General features: G+C 55.8%; 2 protein-coding genes across 7 annotated transcripts in view; both read left to right on the forward strand.

Annotated features, from left to right (window-relative positions):
- ZNF385C (zinc finger protein 385C) overlaps window positions 1–25,830 on the forward strand; it is a 56,669-nt gene that overhangs the window by 27,877 nt on the left and 2,962 nt on the right. For all 5 annotated transcript variants that reach the window (XM_049702619.1, XM_049702622.1, XM_049702621.1 and 2 more), the window contains exons 3-5: window positions 19,509–19,657; window positions 21,452–21,562; window positions 22,881–23,046. In XM_049702619.1, coding sequence (XP_049558576.1) covers window positions 19,509–19,657; window positions 21,452–21,562; window positions 22,881–23,046 — 426 coding nt within the window. The remainder of the gene's footprint in view (window positions 1–19,508; window positions 19,658–21,451; window positions 21,563–22,880; window positions 23,047–25,830) is intronic.
- Window positions 10,054–19,564, forward strand: C19H17orf113 (chromosome 19 C17orf113 homolog). Of its 2 annotated transcripts, XM_049702617.1 has the most exons (3): window positions 10,054–10,201; window positions 14,470–15,206; window positions 16,374–19,564. In XM_049702617.1, the coding sequence occupies exons 2-3, from the start codon at window positions 14,664–14,666 to the stop codon at window positions 17,856–17,858; spliced, it is 2,028 nt and encodes a 675-aa protein (XP_049558574.1). In that variant the 5' UTR covers window positions 10,054–10,201; window positions 14,470–14,663; the 3' UTR covers window positions 17,859–19,564. The 2 variants fall into 2 exon arrangements, with proteins under 2 accessions (XP_049558574.1, XP_033266722.1); XM_033410831.2 differs by lacking the exon at window positions 10,054–10,201 and having other exon boundaries at window positions 11,643–15,206.

The raw sequence follows: 25,830 nt of genomic DNA on the forward strand, positions 1-25,830 counted from the left end.
CATATTTTTATTTTTATTGTTTTTCTATCGAAGTAGAGTTGATTTACAATGTTGTGTTAGTTTCAGGGGTACAGCACAGTGATTCATATATATATATACGTATATATATATATACGTATATATATATATATATATACGTATATATGTTCTTTTTCAGATTCTTTTCCCTTTTAGGTTGTTACAAAATATTGAATATTGAGTATATTTCCCTGTGCTATACAGTAGGACCTTGTAGTATTTTTTATTTTTTTGTATTTTTCTTTATTGAGATATTACTGACATATAACAAATGTAAATTTAAGGGGTACAGTGTGATGATTTGATACATGTATATATTGCGAAATGATTACCACAGTAAGGTTAGTTAACACCTCCATCCCCTCACATAATTCTGAGTGTATGTGTACAGATAACAGTTAAGATTTACTTCCTTAACAACTTTCAAGCGTATAAGGCAGTTCTGCTAATTACAGCCACCGTGCTGTGCACTAGATCCCTGGATCGTATTTATCTTACAGCTGGGACTTTGTACCCTTTGACCCACATGTCCCCATTTCCCCCACCACCAGCCCCTGGCAACCACCATTCTACTCTCTTCTATGTCTATGAGTTCCGCTTTTTTAGAATCTGCATGTAAGTGAGAACATACAGCATTTGTCTGGGAATTTGTCTTTTTAAAAGGCAACAGAGCTGCCTGTTAGGAAAGAACTGTCTAGATAACTACATGCAGACAAGTTTGTCCAAGATAACAGCAGGCGTCATAGATGTGGGGATGGGCTCCTTTGAGAAGTGGGAGGGAGAGGTGAATTGACATAAGTCAGGGAACGCTTCAGAGAAGTGACACTGAAGGTGGATCTTGTTGGATCTTGTCACCCAGGCAGGGAGACAGCTAGAGCAGCTAGAGCAGTGGTCCCCAACCTTTTTGGCACCGGGGACCAGTTTCGTGGAAGACAATTTTTCCACGGACTGGGGGGGTGGGGGAATGGTTTTGGAATGATTCAAGTGCATTACATTTATTGTGCACTTTATTTCTATTATTATTACATTGCGATATATAATGAAATAATTACACAACTCACCATAATGCAGAATTAGTGGGATCTCTGAGCTTGTTTTCACTTGCCACTCACTGCTAGGGTTTTGTTTTTTTTAAAAAAAATATATTTATTTTGGCTGTGTTGGGTCTTTGTTGCTATGTGCGGGCTTTCTCTAGTTGCGGTGAGCGGGGGCTACTCTTCGTTTCAGCGCGTGGGCTTCTCATTGTCGTGGCTTCTCTTGTTGTGGAGCACAGGCTCTAGGCGCGCAGGCTTCAGTAGTTGTGGCACACGGGCTAAGTAGTTGTGGCTTGCGGGCTCTAGAGCTCAGGCTCAGTAGTTGTGGCACACGGGCTTAGTTGCTCCGTGGCATGTGGGATCTTCCCAGGCCAGGGCTCAAACCTGTGTCCCTTGCATTGGCAGGCAGATTCTCAACCACTGCGCCACCAGGGAAGCCCCCCACGGATAGGGTTTTGATATGAGTCTGCAGGCAGTTGATTTATTGTGGTCTCTGTGCAGTCAGACCTCTCTGCTAATGATGATCTGTATTTGCAGCCGCTCCCCAGCGCTAGCATCACCGCCTCAGCTCCCCCCCAGATCATCAGGCATTAGATTCTCATAAGGAGCCCACAGCCTAGATCCCTCGCGCGTGCACTTCACAGTAGGCTTTGCGCTCCTCTGAGAATCTAATGCGCTGCCGCTGATCTGACAGGAGGCGGAGCTCAGGTGGTAATGCGAGCGATGGGGAGTGGCTGTAAATATACAGGAAGCTTCATTCACTAGCCCACCGCTCACCTCCTGCTGTGCGGCCTGGTTGCTAACAGGCCACGGACCAATACCAGTCTGCGGCCCGGGGGTTGGGGACCCCTGAGCTAGAGCAAATGCACCCAGGCCTGAGGCCATGGCTTGGCAGGGACAACAGGTGGTGCTGGGCTGGGCAAGTGGCTGGCGTGGCAGGAGGTGAGCGGGGGCTGCCTGTAAAGTCCTCAAAGCCAGGCTGGGCATCTGGCCTTTGTCCTGAAGGTGACAGGCGTCGCTGAAGTGTTTTGAGCGGAGTAGTTAGTGTTTTTAGAGTTCTCTGGTGAGGGGGAAGGGTGAGTCTCGCGGGTACATGAGAAGGAAGGGGGTAGGATGGTGGAACCAGATTCTGGGGTCTTTTCTGCAGGACTTGGTGACTGACAGGCTGTGGGGCCAAGGGGAAGGGAGGTGCCCAGGATGACTCTGGCTTAGGGGATGCTGTGATGGACAGTTCCGTCATCGGAAAGGGGGCGCTGAGAGGGAGGCAAGGGTGGGTGGGGAAGGCCATTCCTGTGACCAGAGGATTTGGTCCCACCCCTGCTCCCCTCTAACTCTGGCTTTTCAGGCCTTCCTTCCGGGCAGTGGTCCTTCCTTCTCTCCCCCACCCACCATCCCAGTGTGGAGAGAGCAGGTGGGGTGTGAGGAAAAGGACCGCAGCACCTGACACTGGTGGCCACGGACAGGCTGCCCAGAGGGATGGGGTCCCCCTTCACTTGGCTTCCCTTTTCTCACAGTCCTTATCCCCCGAGTACAGGGTAGGTTTGGGGGGGTCACCAGGAGACACGATGCCTGGTACTCCCCCCCGAGATTGTTAAACAACACCTCGTAAGTCATTGGCCCTCCAGTCACCTGTCCTGCATCACCAGCCTTCCAGCCCTGCGCTGGCCCCGTGCAGGATGCTGGGATTCTGTACTGAGCAGTGCTGGGCATTCACGGTCTGGAGGGAAAGACAGCCACGGGGCCAGACCATCCCCCACTACCATGCTAAGAGGAGTGAGCGGCACTGTGGGAGCATGGTGGGCCGGGGGGTGATGGCTGTGACTAGAGCGAGGATGTTGCATCCTCAGATTTCTGGGAGCCCTGGAATCCCGGGGCTCCAGCGGAGAACCTGTGTTCCATTGGCCTGGTTATCTTTTTTTTGGCCACACCAAGAGGCACGTGGGATCATAGTTCCCTGACCAGGGATCAAACCCGTGCCCCCTGCATTGGAACCACGGAGTCTTAACCACTGGACTGCCAGGGAAGTCCCTTGGCCTGCTTATCTTTGACCCTACTTCAGGTCATGACCCCCCAGCAAACCACCCCCCTCCAAGGACTCTCCTGTCTCCTTGGCCCTCTGGGAGTTGGGGGTGGGAGAGGCAGCCCAATGCTAGCAACTTTCCCCAGGGGTGAGGGAGTGGGGACCTCAGTCATGCGGAAGTCCTCTCAAGGAGGCTGGACCAGAGCAGAGAGCCCTGAGGGCATGGCTGACTGGGGCACCCTCCGGAAATGGAGAGAGTCACGTCTACTTTCAGGCAGCTTGAGGCAAAGTGTGAGGAGCCCTGAACGCAGGGCTTTGTTCCTGGACACCTGAGATCTCAGTCCTGTGGCAGCCAGGAGGGCCGCCCCTTCCCTGGGAGGGTGCTGAAGTGGTGGGGGTGACGGCCCAGTCATGCCCCTTCGAGGCTCCCTTTCTGGGAGGCCTCCTGGAGCTGTCAGTCTGATTAGGGGTCTGGGGGGGCTGGCGCCTTGCACAGTGACAGGCCGTCACGGGCAGTGAGGCGGGATCCTGTGTGGAGGATCCTGTCCCTGAGGCCATCTGTGGGAGGGAGATATGGGGGGCGGCTGTCCCCTCTCTCAGCTTCCTCACCAATGCCTGTGTCAGAGGCCTCCTTACTCAGCCTCACCCAGCTGCCCACCATGAGTCAGCCTGGAACACCTAGGAAGGGGAAACAGCACAGGATGGGGAAACAGCAGGAACCGCACCCTTCCCCAGCCCCTCCTCCAGGTCATTCCCCCACCTGCCCTCCTCCCGATCTGTCTCCCACACAGCAGACCCTTTCATCCTTCAGGAATGAGCCATCTTTCACCCTACCTGCCCCCCATGGGAGGTGTGGGCACCAGGAACCTCCGCCTCAATGTGGTTGAACTCAATGACCCTATTGACCATCACACACACACACACACACACACACACACACATGCGTGCGTGCGCGTACCCCTAAACAATTTTAGGTAGTTCTTGAACATCTGTAGAGAGAAAGGTTTGCTGCCTCAACCCTCCTACCTCCAACCTCTAGTGTAGATGTTGGGCCAGCACTGGGCTTGGGGGACGGACACCTGGACCTGGACCTTGGGGAAAGAGCTGTGACCTACCCCCAGGGCCAATGAGCATGTACTTAGGAGATGAACTGTTTGCAAAGCACTTCCACAAGCAGCACAGCATTCCCTCCTCACCCAGCCATCCCTGGGCGTAGCTGACTGGCATTCAGCCCTCACTTTAGAAACTAAGATACTAGAACTCAGAGAGTGTAAGCAACAGGCCTGAGGCCACAGCGAGGTTCAGATCCCAGCATCTCTGACTCTGAATCCTGTCCCTCACGTGCCTTCCCCACCTTGCTGCTGAGGAGAGCAGCATACCTTAAGAGAGATAGAGCCTTAATGTTTCAGGAAGGGGGAGGAGGGATGGCCCAGCGCAGGCAGACCAGCTCCCGTGACAGGCAGTTCAAGTGCTCAGAACCCATGCCTTGGTGTCCTCAACTGAACAATGGGGAGATGCCAGCCATCGCCCGCTCTGCTTAGGCTGGCTTGGGACAGGGAGGGGAGCCTTCTAAGTCCAACTGGTTCCTCCCCCTGTCTCTTGGCAGGACTGACCCAGCTGCCCAATTTAGGGCGCATCCCCTGTTCCCCACCATTGCAACATGACACCAGTGGGGAGAGAAGGAGATTTCAAAAATGACTTAAGCTCTGGCTTACCGAAATGGCCAGACGGGACTCGGGTGGGGAGCACAGGGTAGACACTAACGGGGACAAGAAAGCGGAGACAGAGTCAGACTATATTGGATTTCAGGGCAAAGTTGGCTGCAGCTGTACCAGACACCCCTGTGCCTTTGGGGACGGGAAGGCATCAGAGTGGCAGATGGAGGCTGTCCCCGGTCCTGCGCCCTCAGACCTCTCCTAGATCCCATTCTAAGCAGCCCCTCCACCTCCTCTCCTAGTCTTTGACTGCAGAAGCCTCCGGCTGCATTCTGAGCCCCAGAGATCAAAGGCCTTGAGCTTGGGTCACCCCTGAGTCACTGGCTTGATGAGCTCCTCTCCCTCCACTCCCCGCAGATGGATTAATTTCAGTCCCATCAGGAGGCCCCGGAAGCCCTCCAGCCTGTCCCCCCGTGGCTTCAGTATCTCCCTGGGTTTCCAGTTCCTCCTCAGCACCCCTCCCAACCCATCCCGAGGCCTCTGCATGCCTGTTTCACCTTGGCTCCCGCAAGGCCACTAAGAAGTTCTTGGGGTCTAACCAGTGCCTCCTGCGGTTCTCCTTAAGTGGCCGGTGATGGCGGTGCCCTCACTCTCCCTGGACAGCAACCCCTCACAGATGTGAACCTGACCATCAGCACCTCCCCCCAGGGGCCACCAGGAAAGGCAAAGCTGTCTGGGTGGAAATTAGGGGGCTTAGCTCAGATCCCTGCCCCCGCAGAAGACAAAGGTTCCGTCTGTGTCTCTGGGTGGGTTAATTAGCTCTGGGCTTGAGTTTCCTTCCTCTCCCCACACCAGCAAGTCCTTCCTCCCACAGAGCCTCTTCCTAACAAACCTGTTTTCAGGGGCTGCTGCCGCCACCCCCTCCCCAGACCTTCTTTGCAGCTTGAGAACCGGCTACTCCAGAGATTACGGGTTATTGTCTGGTGGAGACAGGATGCTGGGGGGGTGGGGGGCTAGCGCTGGGACCCGGGCTTGGAATGCGAGACTGGATCCAGCTGTGGCTGGGCTGTCTCCTCTCCCGCATTCCACCCCCCTCCCGGCACCAGGTGCTCAGGTGAGTTAGGAGCCCGCAGGTTTCAGGAAGAGGAGGGGGAGGAAGAAGCCAAATCAGAAGAGAAAAGATGGGTGGGAGGGAAGGGTGCGGGCAGATGAGGCGCGTCAGAAGTTCTAGGTGATCAGATGAACACCCCTTCCCCGCTTCCTGGCATTGCCCAGGTAGCAGGTCCGGCAGTCCAGGTACTGAACTGCAAGCCACGTGCGCTCGCTTCCCCCTCTCTGAGCCTCGGTTTCCCCTGCAGCAAAAGGAGGTAAATAAAAGGGGATGGGGGGGCTTCCCTGGTGGCGCAGTGGTTGAGAGTCCGCCTGCCGATGCAGGGGACGCGGGTTTGTGCCCCGGTCTGGGAAGATCCCACATGCCGCAGAGCGGCTGGGCCTGTGAGCCATGACCGCTAAGCCTGCGCGTCCGGAGCCTGTGCTCCACAACGGGAGAGGCCACAACAGTGAGAGGCCCGCGTACCATAAAAAAAAACAAAAACAAAAAAAAGGGGATGGGGGCAGAGGATAAGTAAGGCTAGATAGGAGAACGGGGCCCCTGCGGCAGCAAGCCCTGAGGCAGGGCTTCAAAGTTCACAAGAAGAATTTTCTGGCAGGCAGAGAAGGGGCTGGAAGCACCTCCTGTCCTGGAGGCCTCTGTGGGCAGGGTCAACTCTTCGCTTCAGTATAAGAGGCACTAGGTCCCCGGACACCCTCCCCCTGTCCCCATACCTTCGGGGAAGAAGCGCCCTGTTCTTGCCACCGGTGGTTGGGATGGGGAAACCAGGGAACAGGCAGCGCCTTCCTGGAGAGGGGAGACAGGGCCCGGTAACCGTGGCTTCCCAGCAGAAGCAGGAGCCCCTCCCTCGCACCCTCCCCTCCTGTCCCTCCACTCCCCCACCCCTTCCCTCTGTCGCTCTCCGGCTGGGTCTCATTCGCTTCTCACTCTGCGCTCAGCGGTTCCTCCAAAGGCAGAGAATGCTCTTGGGTGAGTGCTGAGGACGCCTGAGCTGGGGGGTTGGGGCGGGGGCTTCCAGCCGAGAGTGGGCCTCTCCCCTCTCCCCTCTCCCCTGCCCTATTCTTTTCCTCCTGTTGTCGGCCCCCCCAGAGTCGTCTGTTTAGAGGCTCCAGTAGCCAGCTGACTCTTGGTACCTTTTCCCAAGTTCAAGGATGGGCAGGGGGAGCCCCCACTCTGGCCGGGAGCAAAGGTGGGGCCGGGGTGGCAGGAATGGTCGGGAATCTGGAGGTCCAGACTGCAGGAATGAGGCTGCTGCGCTCTGGGGCAGGTGTACATCATCCGAGGAGCCGCTACAAAGGTTCCTTGTATCAGATCACACCTTCAGCTGCCTCTAAGGGGCTGCCTGGAGGAGCAGGGGTCGGGGTTAGAGGCAGTTGTTAATGCAGCAGAGGAGAGAGCCAGGCGCCCGCTGAGGTCCAGCCACCGCGCTGGGGTCCACATCAATGCCCCCCGCGCTTCGTTCGTGGTCTCCGGGCTCACCTCCCCACACAGGGCTTGCCTGGTCCTTTCTGAGGGAAACAGCCGTTACCCTTTAAGGATTTGGGGGATCTCCTTCCACAAGGGCAAGGGCTGGAGGCCGTGGGGCTGGGAGCAGAGTTCCTCTTGTGACTGGGCTCGGGGGTCTTCCTCAGGTGCAGGGAGGGCGGGAGTCTGGAACATCAACGCCTCCACAGTGCTGGCCAGCCCAGGGTGGGTTGGGGGCGCTGGGGAATGTGGGGAGGAATCCTAATCCCAGCGGGGAGTGAGCAAGCTGGGGGCTTGGTTCAACCTCTCATTCCCTGCCTTTGGCGCTCTCTCCCTCCTGGACTCCCTTTCTTCAGAGTTTCGGTTTTATCTGTGATAGAAACGGCAACTTTACTATTTGAGGGGTGTGTGTGTGTGTGTGTGTGTGTGTGTGTGTGTGTGTGTGTCTGTGTGTGTGTGTGTCTGTCTGTGTGTGTGTGAGCGCGCGTGTGCGTGTGCATGCCTGCCTTGGGGAGGACCCTACCATCTGCCCCTATGGCTCGAGGCGGGGGTGGGAGGGGGACTCTGGTTTGGCTACATGAGCTTGTGAGTGTGTCAGATGCATTTAATTTTGTAAGGGCTGTGTGTGTTTCTGTATATGGACCTTTGTGCACGTGCACCTCTTTGTGTTGTGTGCCACTGCATGCCTGTTGTTCTGTATTGTCCGTATGTGCGTCTGTAGGGGTCTGCGTGTCCTCGTGTGTCTGTCCCTCTGGGTATATATGATCCGAGTGTGTCTTTGTTGCTCTTGCCTGTCTGTGTGTTCACGCATGCTCATGCGTGGCCTCTGCCCGCCCCTTGGCCAGCAGGGGTATCTGTCTGTCCCTGCGTGGGTACCACCTCCGTATGTACACACATCAGTGTGCATAGACGGTCTCACCATAGGGAGATGTGTGTGAGTGTGTGCCTTGGTGTCTGTCCCTGTCACTATCTGTGTGGATGCCTGTGGACCTCAGGGTGTGTGTCCCTGTGCTCTTTCGTGTGTATCTTTCCCAGTGATGGCAAAACAGCAGGACGTAGTTTCCCCGGATTCTCTCCCTTGGATGGCAGGCAGGGTGATGTTATTTCATGAGACACCTGCTCTGCGCCCCTGCCCTAGGCTCTGTTGGACCCCGGGGAGTGGCCTTTTCTCCGTCACTTCGTCTGGTTTTTTCCTGTTTGATCAGAGTAGCAACCCACCCTCTTGAGGCAGCCATCCAATGAGCCCCGGGTCCCGGCTGTGGACCCCTGGCCAGGGGTGGGGAGGGACTGCTCTGAGACACTTAGCCAGGGTGGCTGTTCTGTTGCAAGATGCTACCCGAGAACACCCCCCAACACACACCTGACCGTTTTTGGGGTGCAGAATTCTAGACCCGTCAGGCTGTGTGGTACCATCTTGGGACAGGGGTGGGAGCTGCCGTGTCTCCCTTCATCTGAGCGCACCCACAAGCCAAGTGGCCACACGCGTGTGTGCATGTGTCATGACTCGTGCGTCATCCCAGCGGCCCTGGGGGCCAGGGCTCACAGTGAATGTCAGAGGCAGGTGGTGGGCGGCTCAGAGCAGCGCTGCGTGAAGGGGGCTGCGGGGAGCTCCCAGCAACCACTGGAGAGGCCCTGATCTCAACGTGTGCCTTAGACCTTGAGTGGGAGAAGAGTGTACCCAGTTGTGCAGGGGCTGGAAGGCATTTCCGGGTGACTTTGTGCTGACCAGAAGGGGAGACTGGGTCACCAAGTGCCCTGCACCCCCTGTGCAAACAGCCTCCACACCCAGCATCTTATTTGGCCCTCAGACCCATTCCTGTCCTGCCCCTTCCTCCTTACCCAGCTGTAATTTCCACTTCACAGGTGAGGAAACTGAGGCTAAGTTCTGGGCTGCCAAGGCCTCAGAGTTTGATGTCATTACTGGAGCTCCGCTGCAGGCTTCTAGGTCTAGGAGGGTGGGGTACCACCCACATTCCTCCTGCAGGGAAACCCACACAGGGGTGAGGGTCTCCTGGGCATCTGAAAGTTCTAGGAAGAGGTCACTCCTCCCACCCACCCCATTTGTCATCCCTGTTACAAATAACTCATTAGATTAAAACACTGATTTCCTGGGAATTCCCTGGTGGTCCAGCAGTTAAGACTCTGCGCTCTCACTGCTGAGGGCCCAGGTTCAATCCACATGATTTTCTAGCTCACCCGCCTCCTGAGGTTCCCCACAAGGCCGGAAGGTCAAAATCCCCAGCATTCACTGTAGAGCTTCCATACCTCTGTTCTACCTTGAGCTTTGAGAACCTGCACTCGACTTTGAACTTCACGATGGTTCCCAATGGCTCTGCCATTCCCACTGCTGAAATGCCCTTTGCCTGGTGAAATCTCACTGACCCTTTTGTGAAACCTAATTGGCTCTCCAGGCTGATGACCTTCAGCTGCCCGCCTGCTCCTCTGTGATCCCAAAGCATTTTGTTCATCACTCTCGCCCGGGGCACTTGCCAGAGTGTAGCCTCCCTAGCGCTCCGCCTGTTTGGCTCTCACCCTTCAGCTCTCACCTGTGAGCTCCTCTAGGAACCCACGGATACCTGTGGTGAATGAATGACCACTGTCCCTCCCGCTGGCGTGGAGCATCCTTCCTGCGGTCTAACCTGAGCTGCTCCTGCGGCAGCGCACGCGGTGGGGAGGGTGAGAGCGACGCCGGGCTAAGGGTGCGCCGGGCCAGAGCGGCGGCAGGTGGGCGCGGCCGGCCGACCCCCGGGGGCGCCGCCGCCCTGCCCGCGACCCCGGCCCGCGCCGCCGCTGGCGCCTCTTCGCCCCGGTAACCGCTAGTGGCTGCTGTCGCTCAGTGGAGCCCAAGGAGACCGCGGCCAGAGCGTCCACCGCGCAAGATGGTGGCTCCCGAGACTCAGTGAGTGCGTGCGTGCGGGGCCGGGGAGGGGAGGGGGCCGGGCGGGGCGCCCCCTCCAGGAACCTCCAGGCAGGGGGCGGCCACGGGGGCTGGGAGTCCTGCGGGAGAGGCGGCACGGCGCGGGCGGCGCCCATCGAAGAGCTCCTGCACCACGCGCCCCCCAGAGGAAGTTCCCCAGCCCTCCGCATCCAGGCCCCGGGAGGATGGGCTGCCAGGGGACGGGGCTCCTGCCCCTACTCTGCCGGGAGCGTGGACTCCTCTTGGTGGGGTCCCGAAAGTAGGAGACCCAAAGAAGCCTGGGGAGGGGACTGGGGACCCCCATCCTGGGGCCATATAGACACTGTTTGAGGCTTAAGTGCTGGGGTGGAGTGGGGACCACCGGCCAACACACATCGCCCCAGGGGCCCCTCAAGAGTCACGTCTTACATCCCGCCCCACCCAGCCCGGTTCCCTCAGGTTGAGGTAGGAGAATGTCAGTGGCTTTTGCCTGCGTCTTTTAGAGCCGCGCTGTTCAGTAGAACTTTCTGGGATGCTGTATATGTTCTCTATCTGGGCCATCTAGTACAATAGCCACTAGCCACACATGGTTATTGAGAACTTGAAGTGTGGCTCGTGTGGCTGAGGAACTGAATTTTTAAAAATTTAAAATTCTGGGGAATTCCAAGGCGGTCCAGTGGTTAGGACTCTGCGCTTCCACTGCCGAGGGCGTGGGTTCGATCCCTGGTCGGGGAACTAAGATCCCTGCAAGCCATGTGGTGCGACCATAAAAAAAAAAAAAAATTAAAATTCTGATTAATTTTAAACAGTCACATGTGGCTGGTGGCTACCCTATTGGACAGTACAGTTTCAGAATCTCCATCTTCCCAGGCCTCCTCCCTCCCTACTCTTTTGTTCTTTTCTCAAAAACCCAGAAGGGTGTCACCTTGACTTTGCCCCTCCTCTCCATTCTAAGACCCTTTGGGTGGTGGGCTAGACAAAGTCACAGAATCACGGGATCTTAGGAGGAAAGGCCGTCAAAGGCAGCTGTTTTAGCCACCCAAAAGGTGCCCAGGTGTCCTCTCCATTGCTCTCTCTGCCTGAGAGCTTGTGCTTCCTGACTCATTTACTGCTCAAATTTTGTGGAGCACCTGCTGGGGGCCAGCCGGTGGTTCCCTTCTCTGGAGTCCAGAGAGGAACAAGTAAATTACCTTACCTGCCCTCAGGGAATTTTCCAGGGGAGGGGGGCGGACAGCAAGAGCACAAGCAATACACAGAAATAAGCATATCTGTAAACTTTGGGGAGTGCGCTGGAGGGAACAAACGGGGCAGTGACAGAAAATAAGGGGACTTGCTGGGGAAGGATAATTAGAGAAGCCTCCCCTGAAGACGTCATTATGCTAAGACCAGAGGGAAAGTGGATTAGGCAAAGTGTTGGGAGGGAGGGTGGAAACATTCTGGAAGAAGTCGCAGCATGTGCAAAGGTTCTGGCGATGGGACTGTGGCACTCTGGAGGAAGAGAAGGTCAGTGTAGCTGGAAGGGGAGGGAGGCACAAGTGGCTCCCAGAGAGGTCAGCAGTGCCTGGGCATTTGATAGATCTTGAAAGGGATTCTGGTGCTGGCCTCAGAGCAATGGGCAGTCATGGAGGGATTTTAAGCTGTATGTTTTAAAAAGCCCCCTCTGGCTACTGAGAGTCTCTGACCCCAGACAGGGGTAAGAGTGGAGACCCAGAGTGCCATCGGGAAGCAACTGCCGTAGTCCAAGCAAGAGATGATGGTGGCCTGGACAGGGAAGGTGGCAGTGGCATGGAGAGAAGGGATGACTTAGAGGTAGATCGTAGAGGTGGAATCAACAGGACCTGTGGACAGACCAGGTCCTGATGCGGAAGAGAGTGGGGGTTGGGTGGGCAGTTTTCCAGCCGGAGCAGCTGGGTGGGAGAAAGGGCCTTTTTCCTGAGCGGGGCAGCCTGGGAGAGGAGCATATTTTGTAGGGACAGATACAGGAGAGATCTGTTTAGAAAAGCCAGGAAGGCAGTTGGATGGAAAGGTGTGGTGCCCAGAGGAGGGTCCTGTAGAGATGGTTCTGAGCTCTTGGGACAGTTTGAGATAGGGAAGAAGAGGATGAGATGACATCAGAGGAGTGGCTGACGGGAGCAAGGAAAACCAGGGGCTGTGGTGTCCTGGAAGGCAAGAGAAAAGTGTGTTTCAGGGGGGTGTGATGAGCAATACCAACTGCCACTCAGAGTCCAGGGGAAGAGGACCAGCAAGGTTCACCCACCTCTGGCAACATGGAGTGCTTCTCCTTACACTGAATGGGCTACCCGTGGAATTCTACTCATCTGCCTTTACTCTACCTACCTACTAAGCGCCAGGTTCCACACAGGGCGCTGGGTGTAATATCAGGTGGGCAAGACAGTCACTGCTTTCTCAGAGTTTAGAATCAGCTAAACCAACAGCCTCAGAAACAGGAAGTTGTTGGGACTTCCCTGGCGGTCCAGTGGTTGGGACTTCGCCTTCCAGTTCCGGGGGTGCAGGTTCAATCCCTGGTCAGGGGAGCTGGGATCCCGCATGCCTCCTGGCCAAAAAACCGAAACAGAAGCAATATTGTAACAAGTTCAGTGAAGACTTTGAAAATAGTCCACATCAAAAAAAATCTTTAAAAAAAAAAAGAAGCAAGAGGTTGTTTCATATAGCCAAAATAATCCTTTCGTTCTTTTAAACAACCAGCTTTTGCTGAGAGCCATCTGCGTGCCCAGTCCTGTACAGGGACGTAGAGGTACAAAAATGAACAGATGTGATCTTGACCTTCCAGGAACCAAGTACAGAGATACGTAGAGCATCCCTGCGTTCACCATACTGTGTTACAAAGACTCATCCACGGGGAATTATGGGAGAATAGAGGACAGGTACCAGCCCAGGTTCGGGGCGGGGGGAATTAGGGTGGCAGAGGGGATGCCTGAGCTGCTCTCCAGGTATGAATGGGAAATAGCCAGGGAAAGAGGAGGGATAGGGAGTTCCAGGCACAGGGGATGGAGGCAGGAGCAGAAAATAACAGTAACGTGTGTGGGACGTGGGAAGCCTTTGGAGCTGGCTGAGCAGACAGGAGTGGGAAGGCTCTGGAGGTGTCCAGAGGCTGGGGGGGGTCTCGCTGGCTCACGGTGAGGTATGTAGACTTAGGCAATGGACACCACCAGAGAGGCGGAAGCAGGGCAGTGACACAGTGGGATCTGTGTGTGGCCTTGCTCTCTGGCCGTTACGTGAGGTATGAATGTGGTGGAACAAAGGCAGAGGCGGAAGCCGCTGCGTAATCCAGGTGAGACGGTGCAGGCCAGGGTCTCAGCATGGCCTGTGGAGTCAGGGGGACTTGGGTTCTAATTCCACCTCAGCCACTTACTGCTTGGCGCACCTCGGGCAAGTCACTTAAAGCTCCCGAGCTTCAGTTTCCTCCTGTCCAAAGTGAGGATGATAGCATCCTCAGAGAGTACTTGCAAGAGTAATCTTGGTCTCCTGATGGGGTCACCCCAGTCCTTAGCACAGGGCCTGAGTCAGTTCGCACTCGGTAAATGGTAGTTACCGCTGTTGTTCTCAGTAACCATGGAGGGGAGGGGCAGGTGTGAGAGATAATGAGGAAGCAGAGGTGGCAGGTCTTGGCCATCAGCTGGACTCCTCATCCTCGCCTCGCGCCTGGCGTGGTGGTGGAGTGAGGGAGGTAGAGGCAACCAGCTGGCTGCCTTTAGTCTGGAACCCAGCCCCCGCTTCTGGGCTACCCTTCCCAGAACCGCACAGCTGGTGTGTGTGTGAGCGTGCCCACGCGCGTGTGTAGGGAAGGGAGCTCCAGAGGAAACAAATCCCATTCCTCAGTCCTGTGGCTCTGGGAGCTCAGCTTCGTGCTAACTTCCTTCTGTTGACACAAATGACTGTGGCCTGATGGTACCAGTTATCCTTTGGGCGAGGAGCCAGGATTCAGCCCCGAGTTATTCGTGAGCCCTGAGAACCAGCGCTGTCTCGGGATTATACAGTGTGTTTGCATTGATGGTGCTGGTCTTTCCAGCTCTGAGTTCTGACATGCTTCGGCAGTCAAAGCAATCGATGCCTTGTCCTGGATACAGGGAGACCCTTAGAGGGGGCTGCAGACCCCGTACCTCTACCCACTTTGGATAACGCTTTATGGCCCACTCCCAGTAGCCCTTCCCCATTGGGTCCAGTCCACCCCTCGCCCGGGGAGTCCTCTGTGGGCAGTGTGAACCCCCAGTGGACGCCTAACACCTCTCCCTTGTCTCTTTCACCTCCAGTCTCCCACCAGCGGAGTGGAAATAAACTTTCCGGGCTAAGTTAGATGGATGGTCCCCATTAGCCTGGCGGGCTGCCCCCCTCCTGCCTCCCCACCGACTCCCCTTGTCAAAGGAGGTGCTTCGGTGTGCGGGGCAGGCTGGGGGGACAAGAGCATCTGGGTGGGGGTTGGAGGCGCCCTGCCCCTCGAGCAGGAATGGTGCCCCCGGGGAAGAAACCAGCCGGAGAGGCTTCCAACTCCAATAAGAAGTGCAAGCGTTACTTCAACGAGCACTGGAAAGAGGAGTTCACCTGGCTGGACTTCGACTACGAGCGGAAGTTGATGTTTTGCCTAGAGTGCCGCCAGGCCCTGGTGCGGAACAAGCACGGCAAAGCGGAGAACGCCTTCACTGTGGGCACCGACAACTTCCAGCGCCATGCCCTGCTGCGCCACGTGACCTCGGGGGCCCACCGCCAGGCTCTGGCCGTCAACCGGGGCCGGCCCACTTTTGAGGGCCAGGCTGAGGGTGGAGGGACCTGTCCGGGCCTGGCGACCACCCCCAGCTTCAGGAGTGTCAAGGTGGAAGCGAACCCGGCCAAGGTGGCCGTGCTGACCACGGTGTACTGCATGGCCAAGGAGGACGTGCCTGACGACCGCTGCTCTGCCCTGCTCGAGCTACAGAGGTTCAACCTGTGCCAGGCACTGCTGGGCATGGAGCACGGCGATTACTACAGTCCTAGGAGGGTGAGGGACATGCAGGTGGGTGGCAGCCAGGGCTGTGGGGGAGGGACTGAGGAGGGAGAACATCGAGCCATCTGGGCATGGTACCAGCACGCCAGGCCCCCGGGCAGCAGCCAAAGCACTTCATTCACACCTTCGCCCATCAGAGCCTTCACTGAGGGCGTACCAGGTGCCAGCTCCTGGGTGCCCAACAGTGAAGAGGCCGGACCAGGCCCTGTCCTCAAGGGCTCAGGTCCGCTCCCCTCACTACCTAGGTCAGAGGTTGCAAACTGGTGGCCTGGGAGCTCCATTGGCCCACAGATGTGTTTTGGTGGTTTTCACAGTTTTTAAGAAAACTTAAATTAGTCTCCAAGATAAACAAAAAACAACAACCAAAAAAACCCAAGAGATTACATATAAAAATGTGGATTTGTGACTTCTACTAAAAAGCTAGGTCCTGTGCAGTCAGGGCATGAAGTTCTGGAGTTGGAGAGCAGGGCATGGGCTTCCCCATTCCCTTTGGTTTATCCCTGGCCCACTTCAAGGTCAGTATCACCCATGTGGCCCGTGGGGGCATGCATATTGCAGCTGTGTCCTAGGCACTGGCTGTATGAGTCCTGGGGGCTGGTAAGGGGGTGGGGGAGTTGGATCTCATCGCCCAGAGAGACGACAAACAGCACACAGTTGGGGCCCTTTGTAACTGGTAGGGAGTCAACGTGTCTATCAGTTAATCCCTGAGCAGCAGAGCAGAGGGAGACCCCAGGAATAAGGCTGACAGGGGCAATGCTGTAGAAAAACACACACGCACAAAACGCTATAGAATCTTTATGGTTCCTAAAGCATTTTTACACGTATAAGTACAACACAAAATTACATTGATGGGAATTCCCTGGCGGTCCAGTGGTTAGGACTCCGCGCTTTCACTGATGAGGGCCCGGGTTCAGTCCCTGGTCAGGGCACTAAGATATGAGTCACAACAACCTTTTGAGGAGCTTGGGGGCAGGTATCAGCCTGGCTTTAGAGCTGAGGAAACAGAGATGAACAGCGAGGTGAAATGATTTGCCCAAGGTCACACAGTAAGTGGCAAAGCTAGGGTTAGTCTGACCCCAGGCCTGTGCTCTTTCTATCACCCCACCCTGCCTGCCTCCCCTTCCCCGGACAAGCCTAACTCTGTCCTCCCTCCCTTTCTTTCCCTGGCTGTCCCAGGTGGCCATTGCCAGTGTCTTGCACACAGAGGCCTGCCAACGCCTGAAGGCATCCCCGTATGTGGGCCTGGTGTTGGACGAGACCAGGGACTGGCCTGAGTCCCACAATCTGGCCTTGTTTGCCACTTCGGTGTCCCCCTGCGATGGCCAGCCTGCCACCACCTTCCTGGGCAGTGTGGAGCTACAGGAAGGCGAGGCCACTGCTGGCCAACTCCTGGACATTCTGCAGGCTTTCGGCGTGTCTGCATCCAAGCTGGCCTGGCTCAGCTCAAGCCTCCCCAGTGACCGCCTGGGGAGCGTGGGCCCGCAGCTCCAGGCTGCCTGCCCACTGCTCATGGAGCTGCACTGCCTCCCCGGCCGGACAGATCCCAAGCCCCCTGCCTACCTAGGTGAATATGAAAGTGTGCTGGATGCCCTATTCCGCCTCCATGGTGGCCCCAGTTCCCACGTGGTCCCTGAGCTCCGGGCGGCACTGGACCTTGCAGCTATTGACTTGGCAGGACCACGGCCAGTGCCCTGGGCCTCCCTGCTGCCTGTGGTGGAAGCAGTGGCTGAGGCTTGGCCTTGCCTGGTGCCCACGCTGGAGGCCTCTGCCCCAGCCTCACCTACAACCAGGGCACTGGCCCTCGCCCTGCGCCAGTTCACCTTTGTGGCCTTCACCCACCTCTTGCTGGATGCTCTGCCGTCCGTGCAGAAGCTCGCCCTTGTCCTGCAGCCAGAAGAGCCGGACTTGGCCTTGCTGCAACCGCTGGTGACGGCAGCTGCAGCCTCCCTCCAAGCGCAGCGCAGCTCAGGTGGGGCGCGTCTCCAGGGCTTCCTGCAGGAACTGGCAACCTCCAGCCCTGACTTGGGCCGCGGCCGCTGCACCTACCGCGGTGTGGAGCTGGTGGGCTACTCCGAGGCTGCGGTCCAGGGCTTGGAGCGGCTGCGGGGGGCTTTCCTGGACTCCATGCGGCGGGGGCTGCGGGACTCCTACCCCGGGCCCTCGCTGGACGCCGTGGCCGCCTTGGCGGCGATCTTCGACCCCCGCCGCTACCCGCAGGCACCCGAGGAGCTGGGCGCGCACGGCGAAGGGGCGCTGCGCGTCCTGTTGCGCGCCTTCGCCCCCGCCGTGGTGTGCCAGCGGGCGCTGGGCGACTTCGCGCTCTTCAAGCGCGTGGTGTGCAGCCTGGGGCGGCTGGGCCCGCGGGCCCTGTGCGCCAAGCTGGCGTGCGCGCGCTCTGAACTGCACGAGCTCTTCCCTGACTTCGCCGCCCTCGCCTCCCTGGCCTTGGCGCTGCCCGCGGGCGCCGGCCTCCTGGACAAGGTCGGCCGCAGCCGGGAGCTGCGGTGGTGGGGGCCGGGCGGGGCGGGGGAAGGCCGGGGCGGCCCCGCGGTGAAGATCGCGGTGGATGGGCCGCCGCTGCACGAGTTTGACTTTGCGCTGGCGGTGGAGTTCCTAGAGAGTGGGTGGGGCGAGGGGCTCCTGGGCTCGCAGCTCACGTGAGGGCGGCCTCCTCTCCTCTGTCCAGCCAACCCGGGGCCCTAGGCTCTCTAAGGGCCAAGCCGGACTTGACTGTGCTGCACCCAAGCTGACCTCCTAGCTGTGGCCTCCCACCCAACTTCCCCGTGCTTGCTCTGCTCCACGCTGAGTACTAACCCAGCCCCGTGGGCTGTGGAGGAGGGGCTGGATCGGGGGCGGGGCTCGGGCCAGTGGGCAGAGGTGCTGGGGTCTGGGGCACCCTAAATATCACTCCTGACCTTTCCAGAGTTTGGTGAGAGTAGCTCACCCCTTTCCCTCTGAACTCAGCCCAAGTTTTGGTCCTAGAAAAGTTGAGGGGCTATTGGTTGGAGGGAGGAAGACAGGGTCTGCACAATTCAGGGGTTGAAGGAGAGGAGACTGGGTCCTTGACTGTTGGCCCCCACTTCTAGCAACATCTCTTCAGATGTGACTGGAGAGCAGATGACCGCCCTTGTTTTTGACACACAGCACAGCACCCTCTCTGTGCACAAGCTAACAGTTCAAGGGAAGTGGTGGTGCCCTCCTCACCAGTAGGCTGCCTGAGGCTTTTCTCTATATGGCTGTGTATATCGACATACACATCTATAAATGTAAAATAAATCTATCCTATCTTTCACAGTGTTAATACACAAAATCTAAAAGGACTTACTTTGGTTTTGCAATGACAGGGTCCAAAAAAGTCCCAGGTGGACTAAATTTATTTCTAATTTTTTTCCTCCTCAAAATCTGGTTGCTCTCTAAGTTCCTAGCCTTCCCCTGCCCTTGCCTCAGACTTTTTTTTTTTTTTTTTTTTTGCCACGCCAGGATTTTAGATTTTAGTTCCTCGACCAAAGATTGAACCTGGGCCCTCGGCGCAGAGTCCTAACCACCGGACTGCCAGGGAATTCCCAGCAGATTTTTTTTTTCTTGCCCACTGCTTGGCTTGTGGGATCTCAGTTGCCCGACCAGGGATCGAACCTGGGCCCCTGCCTCAGACCTTTAAGACCAAAGACTGTAAAACCACAGTGCTGGACTGGCTGACTCCGAGATGCAGCCTCAGGCCCAACACAGGGATGTCGGAGGGCTTTTTGCCTCCTGAAGGAAGCAGCTGGGGACTCACCAGAGCTGGGGAACGCATCCTTTCAGATTCCAGTGGGTTTCCTATCCCCTCTGTCAGCCCTTGCTGTGAACCATGTGGGGATCTGGACAGGGTAGGTAGTAAGAGGGGAGGGGGCTGGCCTCTCCCCAGGCCTCCTGGGTTTGGGTTTAATTTGCAATAAAGTGGAAACCCAGTGCATCGTGCAGTCTCCGTGGTGGTGTGTGTGTCAGGGGCCTGACTCCCTTGGCCCGACTCCCCTCTGGGCTTCATTTAGGTCGTTACGCAGCCCCTATGGGTGGGGTGGTGGTCATCCTTCTGGGCTGGCAGCCTGGAACTGTGGACTCCCTGCTTCTGCTTCCCCAGTTGTGGAGAGGAGAGGCACAGAAACGCGCTGTCCTCGCCCTGGACTCGGCCAGTGCTACTTTGTGAACAGGGAGACAGGGGCTTCTGCTCTCTCTCTACACCCAAGAAGCCCATCAGCCTCGTGTTCTGGCTGCGGAGGGAGGAGTGAGCCCCGTGGCTCCCCGTTTCAGACCCTGCCCTTCTTCCTCCTGCAGCAGGCCCGGCCTCCAGCACCCCCAGCCCCCTGCTGGCCTCCCTGCCCCTGCCCGCCAGGCCTCTGCAGCCCCCGCTGGACTTCAGGCACTTGCTCGCCTTCCACTTCAATGGTGCCACCCCGCTCAGTCTCTTCCCCAACTTCAGCACGGTACGGGCTGGGCTGGCGGGTGGGGGGCATGCAGCCGAGTGTGGGGGTGGAGGGGAAGGGGGGCTGCAAGGGCCCAGCTCTCAGAAGCTGGTCACCAGAGTGACCAAGTGCTCCAGAAATGGGGCCCAGCTCCCACTTAGGCCAGGGATCCAGGATGGTATCACCCCCTCCCCCCAGCAACTACTGCTGGGCCCTGGGGGGGCCTGTGAACTGCAGGTTTCACTTGAGTTTCTCTATGGGGATGTCTGTGTGCACTTGGGGTGTGCCTTTCTGTTTTAGTTTGTCTCTATAGGACTTTGTCGTTCGTGGGTGTGAGCTTGTGCATGTGTGTTTATAAACTCTGTGCCTGGGTAGTTGTCTGTAATTAGTGTATGTGCCTGTGTATCTGAGAGTTTTTTTGTGTCTTGGTGTCGACTGTGTATGTGTTTGCTGTGTGTCTGGCCTCTGAGTGTGTGTTTTTCGTGGTTTGGGTGACCGTAAGTGTGTGGATGCGTGCCGTTGGTGTGTATGCCAGTGTGTATTTTTCTACTTGTCTCTGTAATTTGTAACTGCCTGTAAGCTTATGCGCTGTGTGTCTGTCTACTAGTCTGTATACACGGAAACATGTATTTCCATGTGTGTATGTGTGTAAATATGAAATTTACTTCACTACATGACCTATAAGGTACGTCCCCTTTTTTAAAAAATTTGGAAAATCAAATATAATCATTGATGAGCCCCACCCCATCCTGACAAGATGGTAGGAAATTCCGTCTCAGTCACCCTTGGGAGCTCCTTCCTTCCCACCCTCCGGGGTTGTGCAAACGTCCTATGGAGCCTGAGACATTTGGGGAGGGTCCTCTGGTCTTCGGTCCCCACTGTCACTTGCTGACATGCTCACTGTTCAGGCACATAATCCCTAAGAGGGGGTCAACCCGCCGTCGTCCTCTTACTGGGGGCCCTTTAGGCCACTCTCCTCTGAAGTTCTGTCCTCTGCACGCCCCCGCCCTGGGTGCTGTGGGAGTTACAGCCTCTCTCTTGTCAGGGAAGTTTCTCTCAAAGTTTCTGTTCTCCTCTCTCAGGAAGGTTTGGAAAGTTCCTCTTCCAGACAGCTTCTGCTTTGGGCCCAACAGCCTAGCCCCTGAGAAAAGGGAACATAAAAGCTTGGTTTGATAGAAGAAAAAAAATGTATTTAAAATAAGGAAAAGAAAAAAACACGCAAATTAATATGCCAGAGAAACGACCCTACTACTCGGGGAACCCTCCTCTGGCTTCCACTTGCTACCCCTGCTGTGCCCGCCCAGCCCCCCACCGCCCCTGGGCCGTGGCTGTCCCTCTCCCTCTCAGACCCGGTGACAGTGGCAGAGCTGATAAGATAAGCCTTATGTCCCCCAGCCCGCAGGTCCAGCGCAAGTCTGGGTTATGGGAGAGGAAATTCCAAATTCCTTTCTCTGCTTCTGCCTGCCCCCAACTCTCTGTCCCGATAGTTGTGACTTGCGAATGAGAAAAAAAAGAGACCAGAGGGGCGGCAAGAGATGCCAGTGTGATCGCCAGCGCATGGTTCTGTTTCGCAAGGTCATGGAGGTCATCCTGGCCATCCCCCTGCCTCTAAGCAGAAGCGTAGGCCGACAGAGAAGGTCAGCCAGGGAAGAGGCTGTTTCTTTTTCTCTAATATCCACAGACATGGGAAATTTCTTCCTCTGGGCTGATCACTGCCCTCCTCTATAGTCTTAGTTTTTGGCATTTTGCAGTGCCTGCCCCCCGCCCTTACTGAGCTGACCCCAAAGTTACTGTGCACTCCCACCCCCTTCACAGATGGACCCGGTCCAGAAGGCCGTCATCAGTCACACATTTGGGGTTCCCTCCCCTCTGAAGAAGAAGCTCTTCATTTCCTGTAACATCTGTCACCTGAGGTTCAACTCAGCGGTGAGAAGGAGTAGTGGAAACAGGCTGGGGAGGGGGCTGGAGACTGGGCTTCTGGGGTCTTTCCTGGAGGAATGGGGGTGGCAAAGGGACTGGGCTCCGTATTTTCTGTCCTTCATTGCAGAAGAGCCCCTCCTGGTTCTGTATCCATCCCATCCTCTCCTCTCTCCAGATTCCTCTGCCCTGTCCCATCCCATCCCCCTGGGATTTCATTTCCCTCCCCTGTGCCTCTCTCCTGTGTCCTGGACCCTTCTGCCAGAGAGAAGGCTGCCCTTCCCTACTTCGGGTCCCAGGGGTCACCATCGGCTCTCGGTCCAGAGCTGAGTTCTTAATGCACCTGAGAGTTTCCAGAATGTGTTCATGCCTATCCTCTTAATGAGTTCTCTTGATACATCTGTGAGATGGATAGAGGTGCTATCATCAGCCCCACTTTTCAGATGAGGAAACTCAGCCTCAGAGAGGTTAAGTGACTTGCATGAGGCCACACAGCTGGTAAGTAGAGCTGGGATTTGAACCCAGGCCTGGCTGACCCCATAGTCCGCATGCTTTCTACCATGGCCCGCCCCTAGAGAGCGGACCTCCCTGCTCTGGTGAGAGTGCCCAGGGAGGGGCCACGGGGGCCTGTCTTTCCTACTTTCGGGAGCAACAAGAAGGGACCTCTAGTGGACAGGCCAGATCTGGAGGGTCCCTCCAGGCCTTCAGGTTATGTAAGTCATGCAAGTGATGGACAGAGAGACTTCACTCTGAGGGAGGAACCGTTATCTTCTTCATACCAGGCCCACCACAGTGCCTGGCACATAGCAAATGTTCAATAACTATTTGTTGGGAAAATGTACAAAGGGTTGAATGATCTGAGGTGCACATTCCCGAAAGTGTGGGGACTGTTCTGTTTTTCCACTTGTGCATTTATAAACCTGTTGGGAACTAACATTCACTGAGCACCTACTGTTTGTACTAGGCCCTTATCATTCATGTTCTCATTTTAATTCTCACAACTCTGTGAAATCAGTATTATCATCACAGAGCTCACGAGCGAGGAAACTGAGGCTCAGAGAGGTGACGGGACCTGCCCAAAGATGCACAGTTAATAAGCTGCTGAGGCAGAATTTGAAGCCAGGGGCTGCTTGCCTGGGAGCTCGTGTATGAGAATGCATTCTGTAAACCTCAGGGCCACACACATGCTGTGATGATGACAAGGATGCGCCCCCTGCGTGGCCGGAGCCGTGCCTCCCTCTGACCTGCCCCCTGCCCAGCGCCAGCTCATGGATGGGGCAGGTGGATTCAGCCAATGAATGGTGACCCCATGCCCTCCCCTCCCCAGAACCAGGCCGAAGCACACTACAAAGGCCACAAACACGCCAGAAAACTCAAGGCTGTCGAGGCCACCAAGAGCAAGCAGAGGCCGCAAACCCTGGCCCAGGATGGGACGCTGGTGTCCCCATCCCCGACTCCAGCCAGTGGAGCCCCTGAAGAGCCACAGAGCAAAGGTCAGTCCTGAACTTTTCTCCCCCCATCCCACTCCAAATCTGGCTCTGACAAGGGGTTGAGCGATTTCTGCCTATTATTATTCCTGCTCGTGTGTATTCCATACATACAGGGAAAGGCACACATCACATGTGTAGAGCGCCACGGATTTTCCAGTCTGGATCTGCTGAGATGAAGAAATGTGTCACAAGCACCCCAGAAGCCCCTCCTTGGGTCCCCTCCCGGTCACTACCTTGTTGTTAGCTTCCTAGGGCTGTGATAACAAATGACCACAAACTGGGTGGCTGAAAATAACAGAGATGTATTTTCTCACAGTTCTGGAGGTCAGCAGTTTGAAGCAAGGTGTCAGCAGGGTTGGTTCCTTCTGGGGGCACGGGTGGGTGGGGGGAATCTGTTTCATTCCGCTCTTCTAGCTTCTGGTCGTTGCCGGCAATCCTTGGCTTGTGGATGCCTCATTCCGATCTCTGCCTCCGACTTCACATCACATTTTCCCCAGTGTCTCTGTGCTTTCACATGGTCTTCTTATAAGGACACCAGTCATTGGATTATGGCCCACCCTAGTCCAGTATGATCTCGTCTTAACTAATTACATCAGCAAAGACCCTATTTCCAAATAAGATCACATTCTGAGGTTCCAGATGGACATGAGTTTGGAGGTGATGCTATCCAACCACCTACACCCCTCCCCCAGAGTAACTGTGAGCCTGACCTTTCTCACCAGAGATCAGTTTCACCTGGTTTTGGTTAATGATATACAGATGGTCCCCGACTTCATGGTGGTTTGGATTATGATTTTTTTTTTTTTTTTTTTTTTTTTTTTTGCGGTACACGGGCCTCTCACAGCTGTGGCCTCCCCGCCGTGGAGCACAGGCCCCGGACGCGCAGGCTCAGCGGCCATGGCCCACGGCCCAGCCACTCCGTGGCATGTGGGATCCTCCTGGACCGGGGCACAAACCCGCGTCCCCTGCATCGGCAGGCGGACTCCCAACCACTGCGCCACCAGGGAAGCCCTGGATTATGATTTTTTGACTTCACAACAGTGTGAAAGCCATATGCATTCGGTAGACACTGGACTTCCAATTTCGAATTTTGATCTTTTCTGGGCTAGCAACATACGGCAGTGGTCCCCAACCTTTTTGGCACCAGGGACCAGTTTCACAGAAGACAATTTTCCCACGGACCGGGGAGGGAGGGTTGGTTTCAGGATGATTCAAGCGCATTACATTTATTGTGCACTTTATTTCCATTATTATTACATTGTAATATATAATTAAATAATTATACAGCTCACCATAATGCAGAATCAGTGAGAGCCCTGAGCTTGTTTTCCTGCAACTAGTTGGTCCCATCTGGGGATGATGGGAGACAGTGACACCCGAAGTGTGTTGCTTATGTCCAGTCTACTCCATAAGATGCAGCTTAATTGTCACTTGCCACTCACTGATAGGACTTTTTTTTTTTAAAGAAATTTATTTATTTATTTATTTTTGGCTGCATTGGATCTTCGTTGCTACGCATGGGCTTTCTCTAGTTGCGGCTAGTGGGGGCTACTCTTTGTTGTGGTGCACAGGCTTCTCATTGCGGTGGCTTCTCTTGTTGCAGAGCATGGGCTCTAGGGCACTTGGGCTTCAGTAGTTGTGGCGCATGGGCTTAGTTGCTCCACGGCATGTGGGATCTTCCTGGACCAGGGCTTGAACCCGTGTCTCCTGCATTGGCAGGTGGATTCTCAACCACTGCGCCACCAGGGGAGCCCACTGATAGGTTTTTTCTTTTAATTAATTAATTAATTTGTTTTTATTTTTGGCTGTGTTGGGTCTTCGTTGCTGTGCATGGGCTTTCTCTAGTTGCGGCGAGCAGGGGCTACTCTTCGTTACGGTGCGCTGGCTTCTCATCGCAGTGGCTTCTCTTGTTGCAGAGTATGGGTTCTAGGGCACTTGGGCTTCAGTAGTTGTGGCGCATGGGCTTAGTTGCTCTGTGGCATGTGGGATCTTGCTGGGCCAGGGATTGAACCTGTGTCCGCTGCATTGGCAGGCAGATTCTTAACTGCTGCGCCACCAGGGAAGCCCATGGATAGGGTTTTGATATGAGTCTGCAGGCAGTTGATTTATTGTGGTCTCTGTGCAGTCAGACCTCTCTGCTAATGATGATCTGTATTTGCAGCCGCTCCCCAGCGCTAGCATCACCGCCTCAGCTCCCCCCCCAGATCATCAGGCATTAGATTCTCATAAGGAGCCCACAGCCTAGATCCCTCGCGCGCACTTCACAGTAGGCTTCGTGCTCCTATGAGAATCTAATGCGCTGCCGCTGATCTGACAGGAGGCGGAGCTCAGGTGGTAATGCGAGCGATGGGGAGTGGCTGTAAATACAGATGAAACGTCACTCGCTCACCCGCCGTTCACCTCCTGCTGTGCAGCCCGGTTCCTAACAGGCCACAGACTGGTACCGATCCGATCCGTGGCCTGGGGGGTGGGGACCCCGATATACGGTAGGTGCATACTCTTTTGTGATGCTGGTCAGCAACAGCCGCGTGCCCAGGAGGGTAAACAACTGACACACAACCCATTCTGTGCCCATGCAAGCAATCTGTTTTTCACTTTCAGCACAGTATTCAATAAATGACATGAGATATTGAACACTTTATTATAAAACAGGCTTTGTGTTAGATGACATTGCTCAACTGTAGGCTAATGTAGGTGTTCTGAGCACATTTAAGGTAGGCTGGGTCAAGCTATGATGTTCCGTAGGTTAGGTGTATTAAATGCATTTTTTAAAAAAAATTTCCTTCC

This window comes from Orcinus orca, chromosome 19, assembly GCF_937001465.1.
Source record: "Orcinus orca chromosome 19, mOrcOrc1.1, whole genome shotgun sequence".
NCBI classification, from domain to species: Eukaryota; Metazoa; Chordata; class Mammalia; order Artiodactyla; family Delphinidae; genus Orcinus; species Orcinus orca.